The 24,484-nt window shown below is 38.4% G+C and overlaps 1 protein-coding gene across 2 annotated transcripts; it reads left to right on the plus strand.

The window, feature by feature from the left end:
• The first annotated feature begins 17,534 nt into the window (after positions 1–17,534).
• On the plus strand, positions 17,535–24,013 carry LOC132115187 (homeobox protein aristaless-like 3). 2 transcript variants are annotated; one of them, XM_059523580.1, is made up of 4 exons: positions 17,535–17,907; positions 21,304–21,578; positions 22,317–22,442; positions 22,844–24,013. In XM_059523580.1, exons 1-4 carry the CDS (start codon positions 17,580–17,582, stop codon positions 23,201–23,203), a joined length of 1,089 nt encoding a protein of 362 aa, XP_059379563.1. In that variant the 5' UTR covers positions 17,535–17,579; the 3' UTR covers positions 23,204–24,013. The 2 variants fall into 2 exon arrangements, with proteins under 2 accessions (XP_059379563.1, XP_059379566.1); XM_059523583.1 differs by having other exon boundaries at positions 21,307–21,578; positions 22,844–24,012.
• Positions 24,014–24,484: the final 471 nt, after the last annotated feature.

Here is a 24,484-nt window from a genome sequence, read left to right on the forward strand (position 1 = left end):
CAGTGAGATATTTGAAGCACAAGAAGAAACGGATATGCTGGATGTGGATCCAGATGCTGAGAAGCAATAAAAAAAACTTGAGACCTTGAAAATTGAGTCATTTCACTTTATCTATATTTTATTTGTCTGTTTTGTAATCTGTTTTGTACAAACTGTAGAACTTGTTTCAAATAAACAATTTAAGAAATTAAACTATGCCAAGATTTTTTGTGCCCTAATTTTAACAGATTTACAGTATGTCCACTGAACATGATTTCAAGGTGGCCTCAAAATCTGTGCAAGTGGCCCAGAATCCATAGCGACATCCCTTTCTGCAACGCATTGCCTTTTTCAGAAATAAATATTATAATAATACAATAAATATGTTTGGGATCCATTCTGGATTCAGAGTCAATTTAAAAATGTATGGATTCAGACAACACTTTCACCAGCGTTTCCTGTCTGATTCACAATAAAAACAATGACACTAATAAGTCATTCTTGAAATCACTCCTGAGCACTTTGACAAAAAATTACAAAACAAAAAATTACTCCGTTGTTCATCTCTTTTCTGACTGCTTGTTCATGGCAACATTCAATTAAAGAAATATATTTACAATATGATGGCTTGTTGTAATAAATTAATGATGTTATAAAAAATCATAATTAACAAGCATAAAGTTTTTTAACATATGAGGAATAAGATTGTTGTTGTGTTGTGCTTGGGTTACCATAATCAACAAAACAACTGTAATGTGCTGGTTTGATTCTGTTCTAACTGGTGGGCCATGCATGCAATTAAATGTATAATATCTAAAATTCAACCGAAAAATATGCAAAATTATATGGATCTTTCTCATAATGCTACACCGATGTCTACGAAACAATGACTGTTGGCCATCCTGAGATGTATGTGCAGGGTAGTGAGTGAGCTGGTGCTCATTAGATTTTGCCCAAAGGCTAAACATCTTCACTCTCCCGCAGCAATCCAGAACTCCCAGAATCCCAGTTTAAGTTCCACTGGCTGTAACGCAATCCCTCTCTCGGAAGTGCAAATCCAGCTGCTGATGTGTTTCAATAAATTTGATTTTCTGCACTGCTTCAGGGATGCAAGTCTCCAGAGCACAGTTGGGCAGCAGTGCCATTATCAATTTATAGACTCCGTGTGCGTGTGTTCACCTGTGTATCGCCATGAGATTTTGTTTGTCAACATGTTCGTTGTTAGTGTACATTTGACCCAATTATTTTAGACTGACAATGCTCATTTTAAATCTTTTTTCGAAAAATAGTAAATAGTTTTTGTTGCTGTTTTGTAGAGTGGGATATATATATATATATATATATATATATCCCTGAGTAAGAGACATTTAGCAAATGGAACATTAATCATGCTGCTTTTGATCATCACCTGCTTCCCATTGCTTTAGGTGCAGAGTATTTCCAAACAATTTAGGTTCTGATTCCACAAGTATCCAATTCAAGGTCAGCCTCTGTCTTTTACAGGATTGAATTCACATGAAATAGTAGTAATGTTCTTGTTAGGTTGTGTGATGTGGTTTCTCATTCACTCAGTCTCTTTTGGAAGTGAGAGTAACATGTGAGTGTTGAAATCTACATGGCTGTATTGCTGTCGGAAGAGTCTGTATATGTGCTGGCTTTTTTATACTCATACAGGAGATAGACAGACATGGATATGAAGGCTTGCATTATGTCTAGCATCTGGGTGGCTCTGAGAGGGGTCAGAGCGCGTGTCCATCAGGATGAGCTTCGGGGCTCATGAAGATGACCCAAGCTGTTCCTGTGCAGTTACGCTTACACAGCTGCCGCAGTCTGGCATTCAGACCAGTCCCACAACCAAAAGCCATGGGGCATATGTAGGTCATTATCCTCCATTCTGCACTGTAGATTTCAAATTTGCTTAAGTTGAGCTATATTGCAACTATTTATATTCAAGAAGTAGTTAGTATGCCTACATAAAAAATGTTGTTCTAGTCTGTGGCATGCACAGACACATGGTTCAAAAGATTATTTTTCTTTAATCAAGCCTTTTATTCTCAGTTTACCCTATGCAAGGAGTTTGATTGACAGGCAATCTGACCAATCATAACGTTATCACAATCGTAATCATTATAATAATAGCTACACAAGACATTAATAATCAGGGATGACATTTAGCCTTCATTGTATTTGATGGGAGCGGCAAGTCTGGATATGGGTGTGCTGACCCAAGAAACGGCCCATTTTGACTTTTTCTGGAATGTTTTTATAGCCTACATAAGGTTTTTTTTTTTTCGAGCTTTCTCGCAATTTATTAGAAATTTCATGAATGGTAATGTGCAACCCTGTAGCCATAAAGAACCTTTTAAATATGATCTATTAATAAAATCTCTCTGTATAGAGATTGAAAAATCAGGAAGCAGACTTTGGATAGTGGCATGAAGCCTATATGTCTTGTAACGCTCAGATGCATTTTCCAAATCCTTATATAGCCATAGAAATGTGACAGTGAAGCTGATTGTTAATTCATGAACGGTAGCGTTTCGACTTGCTGGTGACTTCCACAGAGCATATAAAAAGTTCTCATGGATTTTACTACATGCTACTTGAGCACTCACTCGTTTTTCGGTGATAGTTTAAAAAGCTCTATCTCTCCCGTGTACTCATGACTCATGAAACAGATACAATGCTTGTGTAGAAAATATAAGGATCAATTTTATTTGGGAAAACAAAATTCAGGAAAGAATGAATGATGCCTCCGCCACAACATGGACAAGCCTATAAATTATTGTTTTTAGCTTGCAAAAATGTAATGGTATTATTTTTGGCATGAGCAAAAGATTAATTTGTGTCTTTGTACTGTTCACAAGGCCATCGCAACTTCTAGCAGAGGTCATGATGCGACCTCGGAAATTGGTAATGTGTGCAGGTAGTGAAGACAAGAAAAAACAAACTAAATTACAATGTCACTTGCAATCGCTACTTGCACTCTCCGCTTCCTGTGACGTCACTTGCAATCAACACAAATTGTGCGTGTTGCCAATGGAGACAAGACGCTTTGGTGGTGATTAAACGATTAAAGCTAAATTAGTAGAGGTACGTACAGGGTCCTGCAAGAAAAAGACAAGACCGGCAAATCCGTGGCCACAGAACAGCAAAATATGAACGCAATGCACAAAGTGTCACGCTGTCAGGTCTCTGTTTCCCTGAGTCTCCACTAGTGGTGTCACTTCCCCATAGGCCCTCACCGTAGGCACTAAAATTCCCACAAAGCCTTGTCCCTTCATCACAGTAATTGCACTCCTGTTAATTGCACTCAGGTGTCTTCACTTGTTAGTCATTATCCTCCCTATATTAACCAGTCCTTTTCTGTTTGTCTGCATGGAGTCCTTTCTTTCCGTCACCCAGTTTCCTCGCCTTCCGAGTTCCTCGTCTTCCGAGTTCCTGTTCCCGTTCCTGTTCCTATTCCTGTTTATTTGTTTGTTTGTTTGTTTGTTTGGATGGATTTTTGGTTTTGACCCCTGCTTGTTGATTTCGTATTTAGATTACCCATTAAAACCCCTCACTGCGATTGGATCTCTTGTCTCCTGTGTTTCCCTGGGTCTCCGATCGTAACAGAAGGACTCCATCTATGTCAAGATCCAGCGGTGTGGGACTTCATTCCCGTTCCCTAGCCAGTATGGTGGAGCGGAGGGCGAAATATTTAAAATTAACCACCCTCCGCCAAGAGGGCAATGAGGTGGGTGCCATGGCACAAATGTTCTGGTCCCTAGCTGAGGGGATGGGATATAATGATGCGGCCCTAAAGGACACTTTCAACACCGGGCTGGATGACCCGGTTCCTCGAATTGAAATGGAGCAGTTGGACGCCTATAATTTTTGGGAGTTTGTATTTTATTTACAACATCGGTCTCCGTGGAATACCCCAGCCACACCTGTCTCTCCCGGTGTGATGGCCGATTCTAGACCGGGGTCTACAGACAGGAGGACCGCCAGCCCAGCGCCACTGCACAAGATGGCCGTCAGCCCAGCGCAATAGCACAAGGTGGTCGCCAGCCCAGCGCCACGATGCAAGATGGCCGCCAGCCCAGCGCCACAGCACAAGATGGCCGCCAGCCCAGCACCACTGCCCAAGATAGCCGCCAGCCCAGCGCCACTGCCCAAGATGGTTGCAAGCCCAGCGCCACTGCCCAAGATGGCCGCCGGCCCAGCGACATTGCCAAAGATGGCCGCCGGCCCAGCGCCACTGCCCAAGATGACCTGCGGCCCAGCGCCACTGCCCAAGATGACCGCCGGCTCAGCGCAACTGCCCAAGATGGTCATGGCACAAGATGGCTGCTTGTCCAGTGCCTCTGCACAGGATGACAGCCACAGTTGACCTTCCAGAGTCGAGTCAGGTTCCCCGTTGACCCTCCAGAGTCGAGTCAGGTTCCCGTTGACCCTCCAGAGTCGAGCTAGGTTCCCGTTGACCCTCCAGAGTCGAGCCAGGTTCCCGTTGACCCTCCAGAGTCGAGTCAGGTTCCCGTTGACCCTCCAGAGTCAGGGCCAGTCACCGTTGACCCTCCAGAGTCAGGGCCAGTCACCGTTGACCCTCCAGAGTCAGGGCCAGTCACCGTTGACCTTCCAGAGTCAGGGCCAGTAACCGTTGACCTTCATGGGCAAAGTCAAGTCACAGGTGATCTTAATGAGCAGAGTCAGGTCACCATTGATATTCATGGACAAAGGCAAGTCATCATTGATCTTCCTGAATCCAGTCTAAACTCTGCGGAACTACCAGAGCCTCTCCACGTCTCTGCGGAACTACCAGAGTCTCTCCACGTCTCTGCAGAACTACCAGAGCCTCTCCACGCCTCTGCGGAACTAACAGAGCCTCTCCATGCCTCTGCGGAACTACCAGAGCCTCTCCACGCCTCTGCGGAACTACCAGAGCCTCTCAACGTCTCTGCTGAACTACCAGAGTCTCTCCTCGTGTCGGCTGAACTACCAGAGCCTCTCCTCGTCTCTGTGGAACTTCTAGGGTCTCGTCACGTCTCAGCCGAACTCTCTGAGCGCTCGACTGATCCTGTCGTGGCCACGGAGGCCACCCTTAACTTGCTCATGTTCTCTGTTTCAGACTTGCCTAACCAGACTGGCTCTCCTGTGTCATCGATCCCACTGTGGTGGCCTTCTGTGCCGCCAAGGTGGCCCTCTGCCTCGACCGCACGGATGTGGTGGTCTTCTGCTCCACCCTGGTGGGCTTCTGTCTCGACCGCACGGATGTGGTGGACTTCTGCCCCGCCCTGGTGGGCTTCTGTCTCGACCGCACGGATGTGGTGGTCTTCTGCGCCGCCTAGGTGGGTGTCTATCTCGACCGCACGGATGTGGTGGTCTTCTACGCCACCCTGGTGGGCTAATGTCTGGACCGCCTGGCCCTCCGTCCCTCCCCCTGATCCTCCGCCAGTCCACCTCCCTCCTGGGCTCCTTGTCTTTGTTTTTCTCTCTGTTTCCCTCTATAGACCTGGCCCTCCGTCCCTCCCCCTAATCCTCCGCCGGTCCACCTCCCTCCTGGGCTCCTTGTTTTTGTTTTTCTTTCTGTTTCCATCTATGGACCTGGCCCTCCGTCCCTCCCCCTGATCCTCCGCCGGTCCACCTCCCTCCTGGGCTCCTTGTCTTTGTTTTTCTCTCTGTTTCCCTCTAATTGGTCCTTCGAGCCGGAGCTGGATAATTGCTGTGGATCAAGATTGCACATGCAGCAAGGGGTGGTGACCACCGACCAGCTGAGGTTCGTCCAAAGCGGCTAATTCGCCCACCCGCATGGATGAGTCAATATGAGGTGGAACTACCATCAGCAGCAAATCGGCAACTTTTTCCTGATGAGAGAAATTATCAAAGATTAATGCAGAGAGCCAAAGAGAAGGGATCTTTCTCTCATTTCTCAACATTAACTAACTGGAGCATAGTGGATGAAGACCCCCCTGTCAAACACACCTTGATCCACATGTTGAGCCATCAAATAAAAGCAACTAAAAGGAGTTTTGTGCATTCTCATCGATGCTCCACAGTGATTATTATTTTACCAGTTCTTAACAAACTTCAAAGCAATTGAAGTTTTTTCAGCCCTCCTGGGCTCCTTGGTTTTGTTTTTGCACTTCTTGTCTCTGTTTCCCCATTTTACCTGGCCCTCCGTCCCTCCCCCTGGTCCTCCGCCGCTCCACCTCCCTCCTGGTCTCTGTGTTCCTTGGTCTCTTCTTGGGTTCGGGTGGAGCATCTGGTGCTGCTCCGTGGAGGAGGGGGTAATGTCACGCTGTCTGGTCTCTGTTTCCCTGAGTCTCCACTAGTGGTCTCACTTCCCCATAGGCACCTCACCGTAGGCACTACAATTCCCACAAAGCCTTGTCCCTTCATCACAGTAATTGCACTCCTGTTAATTGCACCCAGGTGTCTTCACTTGTTAGTCATTATCCTCCCTATATCAACCAGTCCTTTTCTGTTTGTCTGCATGGAGTCCTTTCTTTCCATCACCCAGTTTCCTCACCTTCCGAGTTCCTCGTCTTCCGAGTTCCTGTTCCTGTTCCTATTCCTGTTTATTTGTTTGTTTGATTGTTTGAATGGATTTTTGGTTTTGACCCCTGCTTGTTGATTTCGTATTTGGATTACCCATTAAAACCCCTCACTGCGATTGGATCTCTTGTCTCCTGTGTTTCCCTGGGTCTCCGATCGTAACACAAAGTCTTTCGTTAAACGTTTCCTCCCGTAGAAAAAACAAACACTTAATATGGCATAATGTATTAAGATACATTAATTTCAATTACAAGACCAAATTCTAAATATAGTTATTATGTAATGTACTACAAAGGCAAGCAGATGGCTATGAACACAATGCACAAACTTTGTCCTCCCATACAGCAAAACGCTTAATGTGGCTTACTGTAATAACTGACTAAGATGATAAAGACAATTCAGTAGGCCTAGCCTATATGTCTTGTTGTTGACTCAAAGTATATACAGACCAGCAAATATGAACATGCATTATGAAATGCATTAAGTGATTTTAAAAGGATCAACTCCGTACAGGCAAGCAGACGAGTACGGAACGCAGTGCGTTAAATTGTACATTAAACTTATTCCTCCTATAGAAAATCATTATAAATAAAACACATAATGTAGCTTAATGGACAAAGACAGTGAAATAAACGAGTTGTAGACAGTTTATTCGATATGGAAAAATGCTTAACGCGAAACTTTGCGTGTTGCGTTTATTCTGGGCTCACCTGCTTGCCTGTACATATTAGTTGATAATGTAGAAAAGCATATTGAGTTTGGCCTTTATCATCTTAGTCCATTATGCCACATTTTGCGGTATGTGAGGAAAATACTATATACATATTCATTAAAATAATGAACTGTAAATTTAATTTGATATTTTAATATCATCTTAATACATTAAGCCATGTTAAGTGTTTATGTTTTTCTACGGGAGGAAAACGCTTAGCGAGAGACTGCGCAAGCGTTCATATTCACACACGCACGATTTGTGTTGATTGCAAGTGACGTCACAGGTAGCGGAGAGTGCAAGTAGCGAGTGCAAGTGACATTGTAATTTAGTTTCTTTTTTCTTGTCTTCACTACCTGCCTACTGTTGTAAAATGTTGAGAGATTCAAACAAACAGTTATCAATAAATAGTACAAAATAAAAAAATAAAGACTGCAAGTGATGTCACTAGCGGAAGTGCAAGTGTCTGAGAGTGCAAGTCTGAGAGTGCAAGTGCAAGTCTGCAGCCAGACCCTCTTGGTACAAATGGCATACCAGAACAATTACATTTATAGGCCCAGGGTTCTCAAGGAATGTTTTGGCTTCTCAGAACAAAGCTCCAGCATGGGACAGAAGAGAGGTAAAGTAGAATGTCTGGCCAAATCTGGTTTTATCCATATCTGAGAGAGTCCCTGCCCCAGGCTGCAGCTAATGAAAGTCCCATGGCTGAGCATCTGAGCATCAGATACTTCTTCATGATCATTGTGCGAGCACTTTTAATTGAATCAGAGCCACAGGTCACAGAGACTCTCTGCCACCAGCTCCCCTCTTCAGTATAAACACATTTAGAGATTATTTATTTTTTAGCTGTGGTGTGCGTCCACAGCAGCCAGGTCAACTGATACCCTTGGTTTCGCCGAGGAGCCTGTTTACAGATTCCTGCTGTCAGAGTGGAGGAAAGTAAGGATCTATTGGTATGTCACTGATTAGAATCACTCAGCTTTATATGCAGGAATGATAAGAGCACCACATTATGAACTTAATTCTTCAGGCCTTCTAAATAAACTCATTTATTTAGAGTTTACATTTTTATTGTTTGCCGGATGTTTTAGATGGGTAGACAAGAATGTGAACCATTCAGGTTTTAACTGATAATGCCTTCTAAAATCCATTTTTGAGTTTTCCATCTTGAATTTGAATCTTAGGAAGTAGAAATTAAATTCATTTAAATTACCTTAACTGTACTTTTTTATTTTTTGATAGATAGATAGATAGATAGATAGATAGATAGATGGATAGATAGATAGATAGATAGATAGATAGATAGATAGATAGATAGATAGATAGATAGATAGATAGAAATGTCATTTATAGAATATTGAAATATTGAAATAGAATATTTATTTATTTATTTTTCATCATCATATCAAGTAATTTCCTACACCATTAGGAATCGACCACCAGTTAAACACCATTAGATTTAACACCATTAATTTTCAGTCATTTCCTCTTCCTCTCATCCCAATTCATATTCCAGTTCAACTTCTTGTGGATCATGACTAATTCAATTCCAACTCATGAATTTGAACAAGAATCAGATCTTTTGCAGAACCCAGTTAATAGACATGCATTTTATTCTGATAGAGTGTGATATAAAAGTCTTTAAAAATCCCTCTTTAAACTTCAAAGCAAATGTATTTACATTTGACTTTGAACATCATTACGTTCACATCACCTTTCTTTGGTAATATCTCTTTGTCAGGGCCGGCCCGCGGCATAGGCAAATGCTAAGGGCGCCACTCATCCATAGGGGCGCCAGAATGAGTGAACGAGTGAATTTTTTTTTTTTTTTTTTTTACATATTTTTTTTTATAATAGGCTACTATTTAAAAACCATTAATTCGAAATACTACCAAATAAAGCAAATAAAGCTCTTCAATCTTCCCCCGCCCATCGAGTGCTTGAAGTGCGTCAGAAACAGAGCGCGCGCACGATCAGTTGTTGGTAATTTGTTGTGTAGCGTGCCCGACGCCGCATCCAATGTAGACAGCACTGCTTTTGTTAACACACAGCTCGTAGAAACGTAGAATTTACATGACACATTATAAATGAGCATGTTGGCACAGTGGATAAGACACATGCCTTTGGTGTGAGAGACCCGGGTTCGAATCCACTGTGTGACACCAATGTGTCCCTGAGCAAGACACTTAACCCCTAGTTGCTCCAGAGGCGTGCGACCTCTGACATATATAGCTATTGTAAGTCGCTTTGGATAAAAGCGTCAGCTAAATGAATAAATGTAATGTAAATGTAAATAAAGACAGAGGTAAAAGATGTAGTGAAAGAACAATTTATTGCATAGGAGTAAGATACTATAATTTCATGGCAGTTATTTTTACCTTAAACTTAATGTTAGCAGTTGTCCTGAGTTCTGAGTCCCCAGACTGTGATTTTGTACAATCATGTCAGTTTTAAGACGCATTTTTTATTATCACTTTTTTATTAATGTTTTACTCTACAGTTGTGCAGTTTTGGGGGGATACAGGCCAAAAGTTTGGAAACATTACTATTTTTAATGTTTTTGAAAGAAGTTTCTTCTGCTCATCAAGCCTGCATTTATTTGATCAAAAATACAGAAAAAAAATGGAATATTCTGATATATTATTACAATTTAAAATAATTTGTTTTCAATTTATTATACTTTAAATTATCATTTATATCTGTGATGCAAAGCTGAATTTTCAGCATCATTACTCCAGCCTTCAGTGTCATTCAGACATCCGGTCTATCACATGATCCTTTAGAAATCATTCTAATATGATGATTTATTATGAGTGCTGGAAACAGTTCTGCTGTAATGTGTGTGTGTGTGTGTGTGTGTGTGTATATATATATATATATATATATATATATATATATATGCAGGGGCGCTGCCAGGAATTTTGGGCCCCATGACAAAAAAATCTAATTGGGCCCCCTCTGCGCAGCTGTTGTCACCACATCTCTAGGACCTAACTGTCCCATTGAAAGCTTTACATAACTCTAATCAAAGGCTTGCAAGTGTCTTGCTGCTTGTAGTTCAATTCTAGTACTAGCACAATATTTACTGCTGGTGATTTGTAAATGCAAATCTGCATACAGTATGCAGTTAACTATTTGATGCAAGATTAAAAGCCACCATAAAAAATGTCCTTAAAGCAACACTATGTAACATTTTTTACCTTAAAATAATGTTTCCAAAATCGTTTCAGTGGTTCATCATGTTGTAACAGGGTGAAAGGCACTTATGCCTCCCTGGAATGATGCTAAGACATTAACACAGCGGTAGCTAGTTTATATGTAGTTTTCAAATTAAAATAATCATTAATTCTTCTCTCTTTAGACCAAATCAATTAAGTTTATGAGAAATTTGTATCAAGGAATGCATTTGGAAAATCTTGAATAAATTATGACAATTTTCATTTTTGGGTGAACTATCCATTTAACAGAAGTGAAAAAGGAGCAACTTAGAGATAAAAACAATAGAGATAAAAATTAAACTCATTTTTCAGATACTGTAGATTTTACTTAACATGTATACATTTATTTAACGTCTTTTGTTGATTAAAATTAATGACAGGTATTTAATTTGGAATGCTGTCCTTTTAAGACGGAGGGCATGCATGAAATACTGACACACGTTCAGTTTTCACACACCTGTTACTGAAAGGTCAATAACACAAATACTAGCAATAACACAAATATGAGAAATGTGTAAATTCAAAATAAAAATAAAAAAGCAAAATAAAAAAGCATGGGCATTTCTCTAAATCTCAACAGGGCCTGAAATAGCTCCCTTTGACGTAAATGGCATGTATAGCTAAGTTCACATCAATGGTGTGGTAGGCTGCCCTTAATAGCAAAACTTTATTGAAAGGTCAATAACAGAAATAGTAGCAATAACACAACTATGCTACAAAAGAGAAAACTAAACCTTCTCATTTAGTGTAGTTGTTTTTAAGTACAACCAACTTCTCCAATAATTCAGGAGTTAATCCCCTTCTATGAGGGCGGTACACCAATCCTGCAAAAGAAGAGACGCTCAACTGATGCTGATGATGGCAGAGTGGCGCTGTTTCATAATACTGTAGGTATGATGTCCTTTTATGAATGACAACACAGTGCATTGATCTCATAAGGCATAATTATTTTCTCTATAATGCCGTTCAGTGTGCAATATGTGTGTGTGTACTGTGTAGAGTAGACTGTATATTTTTTCACATCACAAAACACTTTACCTTAATGCCGTTTTTAAGAGGAGCAGCGCCACTTCTTCTCCTTTGTTCAAAACTCATTCTCTTCTTGGAGGGAGCCCGGTCTACAGGGTGTCACGTGAATTTCGTGCATCTAACCTGGACATTGTCATTGCCAACATCGGACCGAAAATATGGCAAAATCATTTACTATGGTGATAAGCAAATGGTGATTTTTCTTAAGTATTTGAAATACTCTAAATACACTCCCTCAAAATATTTTGTTACAAACTACATTTTATTTTTCCACACCTGCAAAATACAAATTACAAAATACACTAAAGTAATTAAATACGTATTTAAAATACATTTAATTGAAATACTGCCCATGTCTGCACGCGATAAACATTTGGACTGTTGTGTGTGTGTTTGAGCGCTGAGAATTGATCGCGCGCTGTATGTGAGAACTGAGGAAGTGGCGCGCGCGGGAAAAACGGGACGTCTGGAGACCTCATCCCTGCGGGACCCATTGTTTCAGACCGCATTTTATTAGTCTATCCATCCACTGCGGCTGTTATAGTCTACTGAATAGATATACAAACGGCCCTTATCCGATCGCAATCCAATGACAGGGACAATAGCCTATAGGATGCATTTTGAATTTCCAATAGTCCTCAAATAACATTATAGTATAGTTCTCGTCTAGTTAATGAAAACGCTGCATAAATGTCGTCATAATGTCGTCATCAGATATTATTTTTAGCTCATCAACGTTTCATCTTAGTCACATAAAAATGTTCGTTAATGAATATTTTTCGTCGTTGTCTTCGTTAACGAAATTAACACAGCTAGCGCACCGTGCATTGATTGACTGTCTGCAACTAACTAAATACCGTCACTCACTGATAAGTGCGCTAAGGCAGGACCAAACCATTTCATGCAGATCCAGGGGGGTGGTCGGTCAATATGGATGTTTTATTTTTGGTCAGTGGTGATATTGAACTTTTATTGCCAAAAAGTAAAATCAAAGACATCATTCATTTTATTATTATTTTAAATAAACTCAATGATGATGGTTTATATAGTGTATAATATAATAAAAAAAAACTAAATTAGATTTTACCTATTTGTTGGGCCCCTTGTCAGTCAAGGCCCTTGGAATTGTCCTAACTTTCCCCCCCTATACGGCGCCCATGTATGCTAAATCATGAACACAATGACAGGGTGAAAAGGGTTGTGATGCATGGGGCACCAGGTAAAATCTTGCCTAGGGCAGCAAATTGGTCAGGGCCGGCCCTGCTCTTAGTGCTTTCATGAAGTTTGGAGAGACAGCGATATTGTGTGGGGTCATTGGTGGGACAGTCATTCTGTTCTTACCCAATGTCCCCCACACACAAATACAGACTGGCCCTTCTTCAGAGCTTTTTTGAAACAAACTTCCACTTCCCAGACTCCCTCTATCATGTGTTATGCCCCTGAGGTCAGCAGCTGTCAATCAGAGCTTCGGCTTCAGCTGGCCTTCAAACTGCTGGATGGAGGGAGAACAAGAGAGAGAAAGAGCCCTCAGAGGAAAATCCTTCCTCTTTATATGGAATCATCTCTCTGCATGCAGGGCACATAATTGAATTACTGGCCTTTCTGCTCCACATATTGCAATACAAACCTGTAGGCTGGAGTGATAAAGACCTCCACACATGATCAGAGTGTGTGAATCAGATTGTTAACAGCACAGTGGTTTCCCTGTTTAAACACGAATGATGCATGCTCTTGATGAAATTACATCCTGATCCATATATATAAACCTGCAAAAAGCACCAAATTTCCATGTATGTTTTGATGTTGGTGAATTTAGAATTTAAAAATTCTCTTCATTTTTAGTGAAGCTCTAAAAGCGTCTTAAAGACTTATGCTTAAAATTTTTTGCTTTGGTAAGCTTTGGTAAGCATAATTTTACTGTCCAGTATTGTGAATTGAAGGTTTCAGAAAGGTCACATTCAACACTGCCCTTTTTGCTCTGAAGTGGATGAAAAAGAGAAAGGGGGAGAGAGAGAGACCGTAGGCCACAGACTGGACTGATTTCCTGCGTGGGGTCATGACAGGGACAGGTTCAGCAGCCCCAGGTTCAGGAAACAAGAGTGGCCACAAAGCCACAACAAGCAGAGGAGCAAGGGTCAGCCGTTTGATGACTTACCAGAAATCCAAAGAGCCGCTGGAGATTTACGGCTATGCAAAAATCTGTGTTTCCTCCTAATCTATAAACTGCAGAGTTTTGGTGACTGGGGTTCAGGTTATCAGGGGCTTTTAATAAAGGACTGACTGTGAACCTTACACTGAAATACATTTGTCGTAGGTTTTACTCTGAAACAATTTTCAATCAAAAATTTAATTGCAAAGGAAAGATAGAAATAGTATTTTCATGTATACTCTAATAATCTTACATAAAAATATTTTTTTTACAATGTATTTTTCCTCAATGAAACCTTTAGAATGGAGAAATATTGTTCATATCTTTGGCTTTTGAAATTAACTCTTTTTTTTATTTATTTTAGAACTCAGAAGTCAGTTCTCACTCAGTTCATATTCACTTGTAGATTATAACTGAAATTCATAGGAGGAGGAGACCTGCTGCACTCATGCAAGAACTATGTTTTCTGAAGTACATTGTATTCTGAATATATTTTTCTGTCGTCCTTGCTCTAAATTGGCCACAATCCATTTGACCAAAAAAGGAGGGCATATTCCTTTTCTGCAATGCCAGTTGTCATATTGTATAGATAATAGCAGGCTTTTAGGAAAGCATCAGCTCTTAGTCTGCATGCTTTTCTGCAGATCTAAATGATATGACTTTGGTTGTGTGCACGCAAACTCTGTCAGCAGCAAATTTAAGAGCCCTGGTTCCTAAAGCCATCCCGCCGACCTAAGGTTGATATTTTCTCTAAATGTGTCTTCTGGAGTACATTTTCTCCACTGTATTTTTTTTACTTCAAGAACAAACTATCACCTCAGGCTAGAGTGATGGGATTTCAGCTATTTAACCATGAGCCAGAATCACAAAACTTGGCTGAGGCTACTGGATCACACACAAGAAAAGTGTCCAGGGTACATTCCATACACAGTATTCACATTAACAAAGATATATTGAAGCACAGAGAGTAAGGGAGAGTGAGGATAGTTGTCACACTTTTAACTCCAGTGAGGATTTCTCTAGGTAGGTTTATTTTTAAAAGTCAGTCAAATTCATGTACAAACCTGTCTGGACTACAGAAAGCTATTGATTAATTCCACCATTATCACAGGGAAAACACCTATACAGTTAAACAGAAAAACTGACAGATTTCCATAATCGTGGGGCATGCTGTCACACACAAGGGTGTGGGTGGGTGTCACATTTGTATTGTGCATTTTGTATAGCATAACACCCAACCTGACATTTATGATTTTTTTTCTTACCTGACCCTTGACAGAATAATGCCAGTGTCAGGTTTTTACTTACCCAATAGCTTTTATAAAAATGACACTGTCTAAACTGGAGTGTTTGCAGCGCTCGCTTTGTTGTGTCTAGTGTAGACAGCCAAGCTGCTGCTGCGCGACGCGACACTGCAACGGTGTTTAATCCACAAAATCATTCTAACTCACAAGAGTATAACTGAATTCACCATAGCTCGTGTGACAGCTTGTCCCGCAGTATAGTCAGTATTTATTTATAAATAATTTCACACGCATTCTATCGCTAAATAAAACGAGCTGTATTGTTTTAAGAAAGCATTATCTCTGCTGCTCTCTCGACTTTCTCCAGTCTCTTACTGAACTCGCACATGCGTGTATATATCGGTGGCTGTAGGTTAGTTTCACAGACTGGTGATCCTGTTTTACTCAGAGGGTCTCCAGTTTTGTCCCATGTTTCCAGATCTCACACAACATCATAATCCAAGTCATGTTCTTTATTAACTGGGTTACAAACACACCACTGCAACCATGAGTGGCAAGCCGGTCATGTCCTTTTGATTAACTCTCTTCTTCATCCTCATATCTTCTGTACACGGCTTATTTGCTCAAGGGTTTACGCGAAATTCTTTTTTTTCATACATAATTTACTCTCTCTACCCATTACAAATAACGTCCCTTTTTATACCCAAACCCTAATAACTGACTTTCAAAAGATATAATTTGAACATAATGAGATTTAGGCCTATGTTTAGTTTTAAAGACGAATACGACGTCAGTGTCATATGTAGGCTATCAGTATTTGATTTTAGTTTTCAGCCTATGCAGTTTGCAGTGCAAGAAAACAACTTGTCAGAGGAAGTGATATGATCTCTTCCGTATTCCCAAAGTCTGTTTGCTTGGTGAATTCATCACTGAATGAAACGGTTCTTATGGCTGACCGAAGCAAATGGACTGGATGTTTACACACTTGTCCGTCAGGTTGGCTCCATGTGGCCTAAAAAACAGACATCCAAAAAACTGTTAGACATCTTGGAGAGCAGCGCGAGTCCTTTAAGTGCTCTCTGTTTAGAGATTTATTGCAGAGATTTGAGCTGCCATGTCAATATCAGCAGTTTTGAATTTCTTTGATCTCTGGATGTCCAAACTCAAGCAGTTCCACAAAGTTGTATGGAAGATGATTTTATTTTATTTTATTTTATTTTATTTTATTATTTTCTAAGATCAATTCTGTGGACATTCCGCCATTTACAATATTTTTCCCTAAAATTTTGAGTTACCAACAAAAAGCTAATATGGATAATTATGATAATGGCTTTAACTTTTCTTCTGGACTTTTCAATATATTTCTAAAAACCACAGGACGAGTAGAAAAAGGTAATGGATACAAGACTTGTTAAAATTCAAACCTCTGCAAAAAACAAACAAACAAAAAAAGATCTAAGTGATACTATCGTAATACTGTACACTGATAGCGGGTTGCTTTAGGTCTGTTTTTCTGCATCTACTATAGGCTTTTTGTGTTTTTTTGCGATTGAAGTGGAAATAAGTATAACGTGAGTTGATGATCATCACACTTTATTCACAAAGATTGCACATTTTATGTAATGTTTTACAACAGTGCAACTGGATCGTTTTTATAATATTTATTATAAACCCGCTGATTTTTATCTGGTGGTTTATAAATTTGTTTACGTTTTCTAAAACAAAATGAATGTGATGTTTGCTTTGAAATACCTTTAATTAGTTGTGACAAGTTTAGGGTTATTCGAAAATTTAATTTTGACGTAAAAACATCATAACTGTAATGTTTTAGCCTAAAAAATAAAGTTGGTTTGTATAAGGCTACATCTTAATTTATTAAAACACTGAGAAGAAAATAGGAATAAATATCGATATAAAAAGTTTTTTCAATTCTTAAATCTCAGTCAGCAGCAGTTTACTATTTTTGCTGTTACTTTATGCCTTGGATTGTTTCACAAGGTTGTTTTCATATGTAAATCTAATTACAATTATTAATTTTTCCGTGCATTTTATTAAAATTGTGCTTATAGCCTACATCGCAATACATCTCGATAATAAAACAAAAACGCAGAGTAATATCTGAATTATATTTTGTCTATACCACAGGGTATGGCATTTAAGCTGTTGCATATGATTTAAAGTCATACTTAAATTCAAAATAACTTAATTTTTTCATCGATGCAGACGCTATATATCATAATCGGAATCAATCAGGGTTTTTTTTTTTTTTTTACTGGGTTGATCCCTGCTGTGATTGAGTTCTGAAAGTGACCGACAGCTTCTCGCGTAAAATGTTCCTGGATCAAAATCCATAAAATCAGGATTCAGTATATACTACTTTGGTGATTTAAAGTTATAAGTGCTCAGACAGTCACAATAACTCGATTTAATCACATTCTCTTAACTAGCATAACAATGTTGTTTTATTAAGATAAAATGTTTTGGAGAAAAACGAGAGCCGCACGTGATTGACATTTGAGCGTATTGAATCAGACCGCTGTGTCACTCTCTCCCTCTCAGTTCACGGCTCTTTGTTTCTGATTCTCTAAATCCCACCCACTTGAAATGAAGAGGTGGGGAAAAATTGCCATCTCTGTCGCGTATACACTAACTTGTCCCCTGTTAATAGCATCCTAGTTCACTGTTTGCGCTCTTGTGCTCGGGACGAGGTGATGGAGACTGAAAGTTGTCTGTCTTTCTCCTCGCCTCCGAACAGGATCACGCCGGAGAATTCACCGCGCTTGGAGCATAATTCCGGCGCTTTCTTTCAGTGTGACGATCTCCAAAAGTCTCCGCATCTTACTCTAGCTCACCGACATGAGTTTTTTGTGGGACGCTACACTGACGGCGGCTCCGTGGACTTTACGCACGGCGTCAGCCCTACAACTCCTCGCGCCTCGCCTGGAAAACATACAAAGTATTTGGAGAATATGAACCAGGACCAAAAAACTCATAAGATCACCGAGAAGAACTCGTCATTTTATAAGACTAATTCGGATGGTAAGTGAAAACTAGTTCAGTACTAGTTGAATGTCAAGCGAGGAAAACCTCCAAACGTCTATCCGTAAACGATAGTGATAACAACAACGACATAATAAGAGGAATAGCCTAATAATAATAATTTTGAAAAACTGTTTAGACAACTTTTTAAATACTCCACTTGAGGAGCCCAAAACAACTAATGTGACTGAAAATCATAAATATTTTTATTTACGCATAATTATATTAGGCCTACATTTACACTTAAAATTATGTCACATCAAGCAAGGTGGTGTTATTTGTGCTGCCTGGAGATGGATTCAACCCAATAATTAATTTATTTATTAATTTGTCTTTTCGATCAATCAATCAGCATTATGTTCTACCTGGAATTCAACTTGTTAAACACTTTGGAAATGGCCTGTTCAGTGTGTCACTTATTAACTAAATTCTAAATAAGCTATATAATAATCTCTTTATATATATATACCGACATCTGAAAAATAAGCATTTATAAGACACTCCTAAAAATAATGGTTCTTCAACACTTTAGGTTCAGCAAAGAAGAATTATTAAGAATCATTTTTGGTTCTTCTGGGAAATAAAAAAAGTTAACGACGTCAAAGTCTTCAGATGTATTCGTTGCAATGTTCATGGTTTTCTAAATAACCACAGAATAAAACGTTATTTGTATTACTTATTTTGTTTACACTAGCTTGCCTTCTTTAGTTCTGTTAGGTTTCAAAACTACTTTTCAATTTTTCTAACTCTAATTATAAACTTTAATTATTTATTTATATTTATTTTTGGTATAATTGGTGTCAAAACAGCTAAAAGTTTAATATGTTTCTATTGTTTAGGTCATAAAATGATTCACTCTCAATAAACTAGAATAATAAGTTATAAGCCATATAAATAAGTTATTATTATTATTATTATTTTATAACAGCTGAATTATTCAGATCGTAAGAGCTACGACTCTTAAGTTCAGGCCTGCTCACAATATAGCGCATTTCGTCCTCGCACTTTTCCACATTATTAATAAAAAAAACATTTATAAAGTTCTAGCATAATAAACAATTATTTAAACAGGAGGTTAAATAACTTTTTGAAGCGTTGTGATTTTTTTTTACGTTTTCTCCTCATTATAGAGCTGATTTCAACCGCATGTCTCAATTTATATAGCAGGCCTAATAATAAAATATTGCGACGTCAGAAACAGTTTTCAGATAACATCATTCAAATCTATCACCGTGGATTTGTGTGCGCGGTTTTGAGGCCTGGTCATTCTTGTTTGCGTTTACAATATTCCTTCAATATTCATCATTCCAACATAGGCTAATAGGATTTGATTCTGAATTCGTTTCATTTATAGACGATTATGTCGATATTAAGCATATGTCTTAAGTAAACAAGCAAGTTTACATTTCTAAAATAATATGTGCCTAAGCCTCGAACTTGTTTCTGATACATCATTACACTTTCTTAATATTTTAAGAAAGACATTTTTGTCATGTTTACAAACTTTGATTCATTTATCTATCTTTTGTAGGCTGAACTTTTGGAGGCATTTTGGGAGATATTTAACTCAAATAAAATGGATGTGTTCTTTATAGCTTATAGTGTTCACTAAATCAATCACAGTACATAACTATCCTCTGTTGCTAAAACTAAGTTTAGCATTTTCTTTAGTTCTTGTGCTATTGGTAGAGATCAGATATAGGCCTTATAATTCCATCCCTCTAAAGTTATGTAGATCTAGTAAATGGTTTCCTCTGTTTTGGTTAAAATTAAATTAGGAAGAACCATAATTCATTTCTACTACTTAACCACTAAGCAAGGAGAGACATTCAACTTTAAAACAAACTGGATTTTTATGACCCAAGATCAGATGTTTTTAATATCTACAGAAACATCTAAATTATCATTTCACTCTAATTCAGATGGATTCCAATGGAGTTTTTCTGAGGAAAACTAAACAGCATATCATTGTTAAACAATACTATGAGCCAAATGCAGATGTGTCAATTAAAAATTCTTAATATAATAATTGTTTTTTTATGTCTCAAGAACAAGGCTTTTACTCTTGTATTTGAATTAATAAAAGCCATAATTTAGTCATTTTATTGACCTATGATCATGCACAGAATGAATCACACTTTGTTTAATGAGCAACTTTTGAGAAATCCCAATAAGGTGTTTATAAAAAAGAGAATCCAACTACAAATCCAACTACAAAACATGTTTTGGTTTCTTTTCAATGAAAATTAGGGAAACAAATATTGGATTACAATTTTCTCTTTTAGATTAAAAAAAAATAGTAACAAAGGAGTGCACACATAAAAAGTTTCTATTTTAGATAAAAGTAGTCATGAAAGAAAAAACACCAATTTTAGGGTAAAGGACTATGACGGGTTTATTCCTTTTAAAAGAGCTCTTCTCATCCTTTATATTCTCCTGAGAAAAGCAAACACGTCCTGTTTGAATGATGTTTATTATTATAGTGATTTGAACTTTTCTTTTTTTGTTGTTGTCAAAATTCTTTCACTTCTTAACATTTTAACTCGCCATATCGTAGTAGCTGGATTTTGTAATGACATGTATTTTTATTGTACTATTCAAGTAATTTGAGCTTACAAAAAATGATTTTAACTCAAGCCATTCAGTGAGCTCTGCTTACGGTTTGTTATCCCTTTTGAAGTTTGTGGAATAGGCCTACTCAAAAATAGACTGGATATTTGAAAGAGAAATTTTTTCTGTGTAGAATGTTGGTTTAATGGTCAACTATTTATCAAAAGCAAAGATATTTTTTATTTTATTTTCCTATTGCACACCATTATTTCACTATGAATTTACGCCCCCAAACACACACTCCTGCCCCACCCACTTTTTAAAACAAAGTTATGACATTGATTTCAGGACAGCCAGGAAGTACATTACATAAACACTCTAGATGAACAAAATAGCTTACATGTTTACAGTAACATAGACGGATATGAATATGATTTTGTCATATGAATATGATTTTTCTTAGAAAAGTTATATTTCAGGACTTGTGCTACTTCATATAAAAAAAGTAGAATTTTTATAATTTTTTTTATGTCATTTGTACTTAAATGTTTTAACTTATTCTGTTTGCTGTTTAATTAAAACATATATTTGACGTGTTTTTGGTAAGCCTGAGATCATTTTGCCTTGCCAGCTATATCAGGTGAGGAAAAATATTCAGGCTATGCATAAATAAGTCATTAAGTTTAGATTAGGAGACAAGAAAAGCTTACACAGAAAATTACGTTTAATCAGCCTGTGCACAGTATTTACATTTGCTTATTTAAAACTAAATTGTCACTGATCTGAATTCAGTGGCAAATACTAACTCTGTAACTGAAAGCAGCACTCATTCTGTCTTGGTGTCAGCAGGAGATAAGTCTGTACCCAAGGCCCTTGGATATCCTGCTCTAGACTCAGAGTGTTGTGGAAAACTGAAAGAGCTGTCCAGTGGGCTGACTGGAGATTCCATCACTGACTCCATCGACCTTTCAGGCAAGAACAAGAAGCGGCGAAACCGGACAACTTTCAGCACCTTTCAGCTGGAGGAGCTGGAGAAGGTCTTTCAAAAGACACATTACCCAGATGTGTATGCACGGGAACAGCTGGCACTGAGGACGGAGCTGACGGAGGCAAGAGTGCAGGTGTGTTAGACTCCACCTCCTGGGAAAGGTTATTAGTTATGCATATATGAGTAATGTAAGATTATATAAATTGGTATTATTGAAATAATAGGTATTATTTAAATATATTTTTAAGTCTGTTATTCTCACAAAGGCAGAATTTATTTGATTAAAAAACGTAATATTATGAAATATGATTACATTTTAAATAATTGTTTTCAATTTCAATATATTTTAAAATATAATTTATTTTTGTGATGCAAAGCTGAATTTTTAGCAGCCATTACTCCAGTCTTCGGTGTCACATAATCCTTCAGAAATCATTCTAATAGTCTGTTATAATATTTGGTGCACATATTTCTTGTTATTATCAATGTTAAAAACTTTTTTTATTTTTGGTGAATATCGCGATGAAAACAAAGTTCAAAGAACTTCATTTATTTGAAATATACATTTTTTGTAACATTGTCAAAGTTCTGACTGTCAGTCTGACTTAATTCATCCTTGCTAAATGAAAATAATTAATTTCTTTAAAATAGCATAATTAATAATATGGATAAAATATCTGGTTAATATATACTAACCTTTTTTTAAATGCGGCAGCATACACCATTTTGTTGCACAGATTTTCAGTAATAGTAATGCTCCTTATTTATTTAATACACTGAATGCATTGAAAGGCAGAGTGTTCCATTATGACAGGGCCTATATTTAAATCAGTCAATAATTAAGTTTAATATATGGATATTCTTTCCCCAGGTGTGGTTCCAAAACAGACGGGCCAAATGGAGGAAAAGAGAGCGTTACGGGAAAATACAAGAAGTGCCAAACCACTTTGCTGCTACATACGATATCTCCCTTCTCCCTCGCTCCGACTCATACCAGGTACACACACAAATACACAAACACAGAACCCAGAACACAAAGAGAGCATAAGACATAGTTTTTGTCTAGTATTTTAACACACACACAGGTGAGTTGATTTGGTTTGCCTGGAGACATATTTATATTCATATTCTCATGCATATTCTGATTTATATTTGTTGTCAGAAACACAGATAGAATTTCGTTTTATTTTTTCTGTTACTGTAATGCCATCTATCTTGCCATCTAGCCCAGGCTAAATATTTAATTTGATTATGTGTTAAGTAAAAAATATTTTTTAAATGCAAAGTAACTCTTTTTTTCAGATAACATGCAGATATTATCATAAATTTTATATTAGAATAAGTCACTAATGTTTGTGTGTGTGTTGGGTGTGGGTGTTTCTTTTTCTGTCCACAAAGATGCAAAATAGCCTATGGCCAAGCAGTGCGGGGACGGGAGGTGCAGGCGGAGCGGCCAGTGGTTGTGTTTTGGGGGCGGAAAACATGACATCATCCTGTATGACCCCTTATTCCCATCCTCACGGGAACCTACCAGGGCTCATGGGTATGTCTGCATCTCCAGGCCATCATCATCATCATCATCATCACCCACCTCACCACCCTAGCATTAACAGTATATACTCACTCCATGGCTTCCCAGGAAGCCTGGGGGCCCATTCCTTTGAGCCCGGACAAGAGTCTGAATACAAGCCGTCAGGCCTGGTGGCCCTGCGCATGAAAACCAAAGACCCGGGGAGCCTGTTATCCTGGCCGACATGACCATGCAGCTGCAACTGTGATTGTCTTGACATCACTGAGCCAGCTAGCAGTTAGCATGCCTGCACAAACTGGCATGTTAGTGTTACTCAGTAACACACAACTGAAATACACTTTTTTTAATGCTCAATGTACATATCTCTTTTTTTTTGCAGGCTTCCAGATGTTTTCACTGCAAAGAAACATTTTATGCCTGGTCTCTTTTGTGTTGTGTTGTGTTTCCCTATGGAAGCATCTCATTTGTTTATGTGTTTGTTGAAATTCTATGAGCCATAATGGGCTTTGCACACAACTTGCCTTAATATTAAATTCTTCCAGGGATACTTAAATTTTAAAAAGGGGATAGGCAAGGGGAAGTCATGGCCTAATGGTTAAAAAGTTTGACTCCTCGCCTAAGGTTGTGGGTTCGAATCTCAGGCTGGCAATACCACGACTGAGGTACCCTTGAGCAAGGCCCCCGTGGAGCCCCAACTGCTCCCTGGGTGCTGCAGCATAAACGGCTGCCCACTGCTCTGGGTGTGTGTTTGGCAGGCTGTGTGTGTGTGTGTGTGTGTGTGTGTGTGTGTGTGTGCTTTGGATGGGTTCAATGCTGAGCATGAATTCTGAGTATGGGTCACCATACTTGGCTGTATGTAACGTCACTTTCAACATGTTTATTTAAGTATGTTAATGTTAATCTCATCGTGTCAGTGTATGCAGTGGTTTAACCGCCTTATGTAAATTTGTAGCCCCAGCCAATAAATGATTTGACATTTTCCGACTTTGTGCATTCAAACACATTACCACTAAAAACAGCAAAAAAGTTTGTGCTTCTGGTGGCAGGAATTAAGCATCTCTGAATATATATAACATTTTGTGTTGCTGATTGCTTATTTTAATTAGGAGTGCATGATTGGTATCATATCAGTTATCATATTGACTGATATTAGCTTTTTAGTTTTTTGACTGTATTAAATATCAACTTGTACATGCTTATTTCTCTCTCTCTTTTTTTTAGATTAACTTAGCCATTAACTAACACTCACTTAAAGGTAACCTTTAAAAACACTAATAACTTAACACTGATAAATGCAATCTTTAGAATGCCCATTTTTTCATCCTGAACATTAAGATGTTATTTTGCCAATATGTACTTTTTGCATTTAAAATGATTAATGTCTTTAATTGTTTTATTTATTTAGACAAAATTGTACATAATTTTAATACCATCATCCGTGAAAATAATTATGGTATCGACAAGATTTTTTATATTCATGCATAATTTTAATCTTGAATAATATCCAG

Source organism: Carassius carassius, chromosome 34 (genome assembly GCF_963082965.1).
Source record: "Carassius carassius chromosome 34, fCarCar2.1, whole genome shotgun sequence".
NCBI lineage: Eukaryota > Metazoa > Chordata > Actinopteri > Cypriniformes > Cyprinidae > Carassius > Carassius carassius.

Bases quoted from the DNA above. Each gene is read 5' to 3' on its own strand.
- LOC132115187 (XM_059523580.1), top strand. From the start codon at position 17,580: ATGGAGACTGAAAGTTGTCTGTCTTTCTCCTCGCCTCCGAACAGGATC. The intron at 17,908-21,303 runs GTAAGTGAAAAC...TCTTGGTGTCAG, and splicing joins TTATAAGACTAATTCGGATG to CAGGAGATAAGTCTGTACCC. The intron at 21,579-22,316 runs GTGTGTTAGACT...TTCTTTCCCCAG, and splicing joins TGACGGAGGCAAGAGTGCAG to GTGTGGTTCCAAAACAGACG.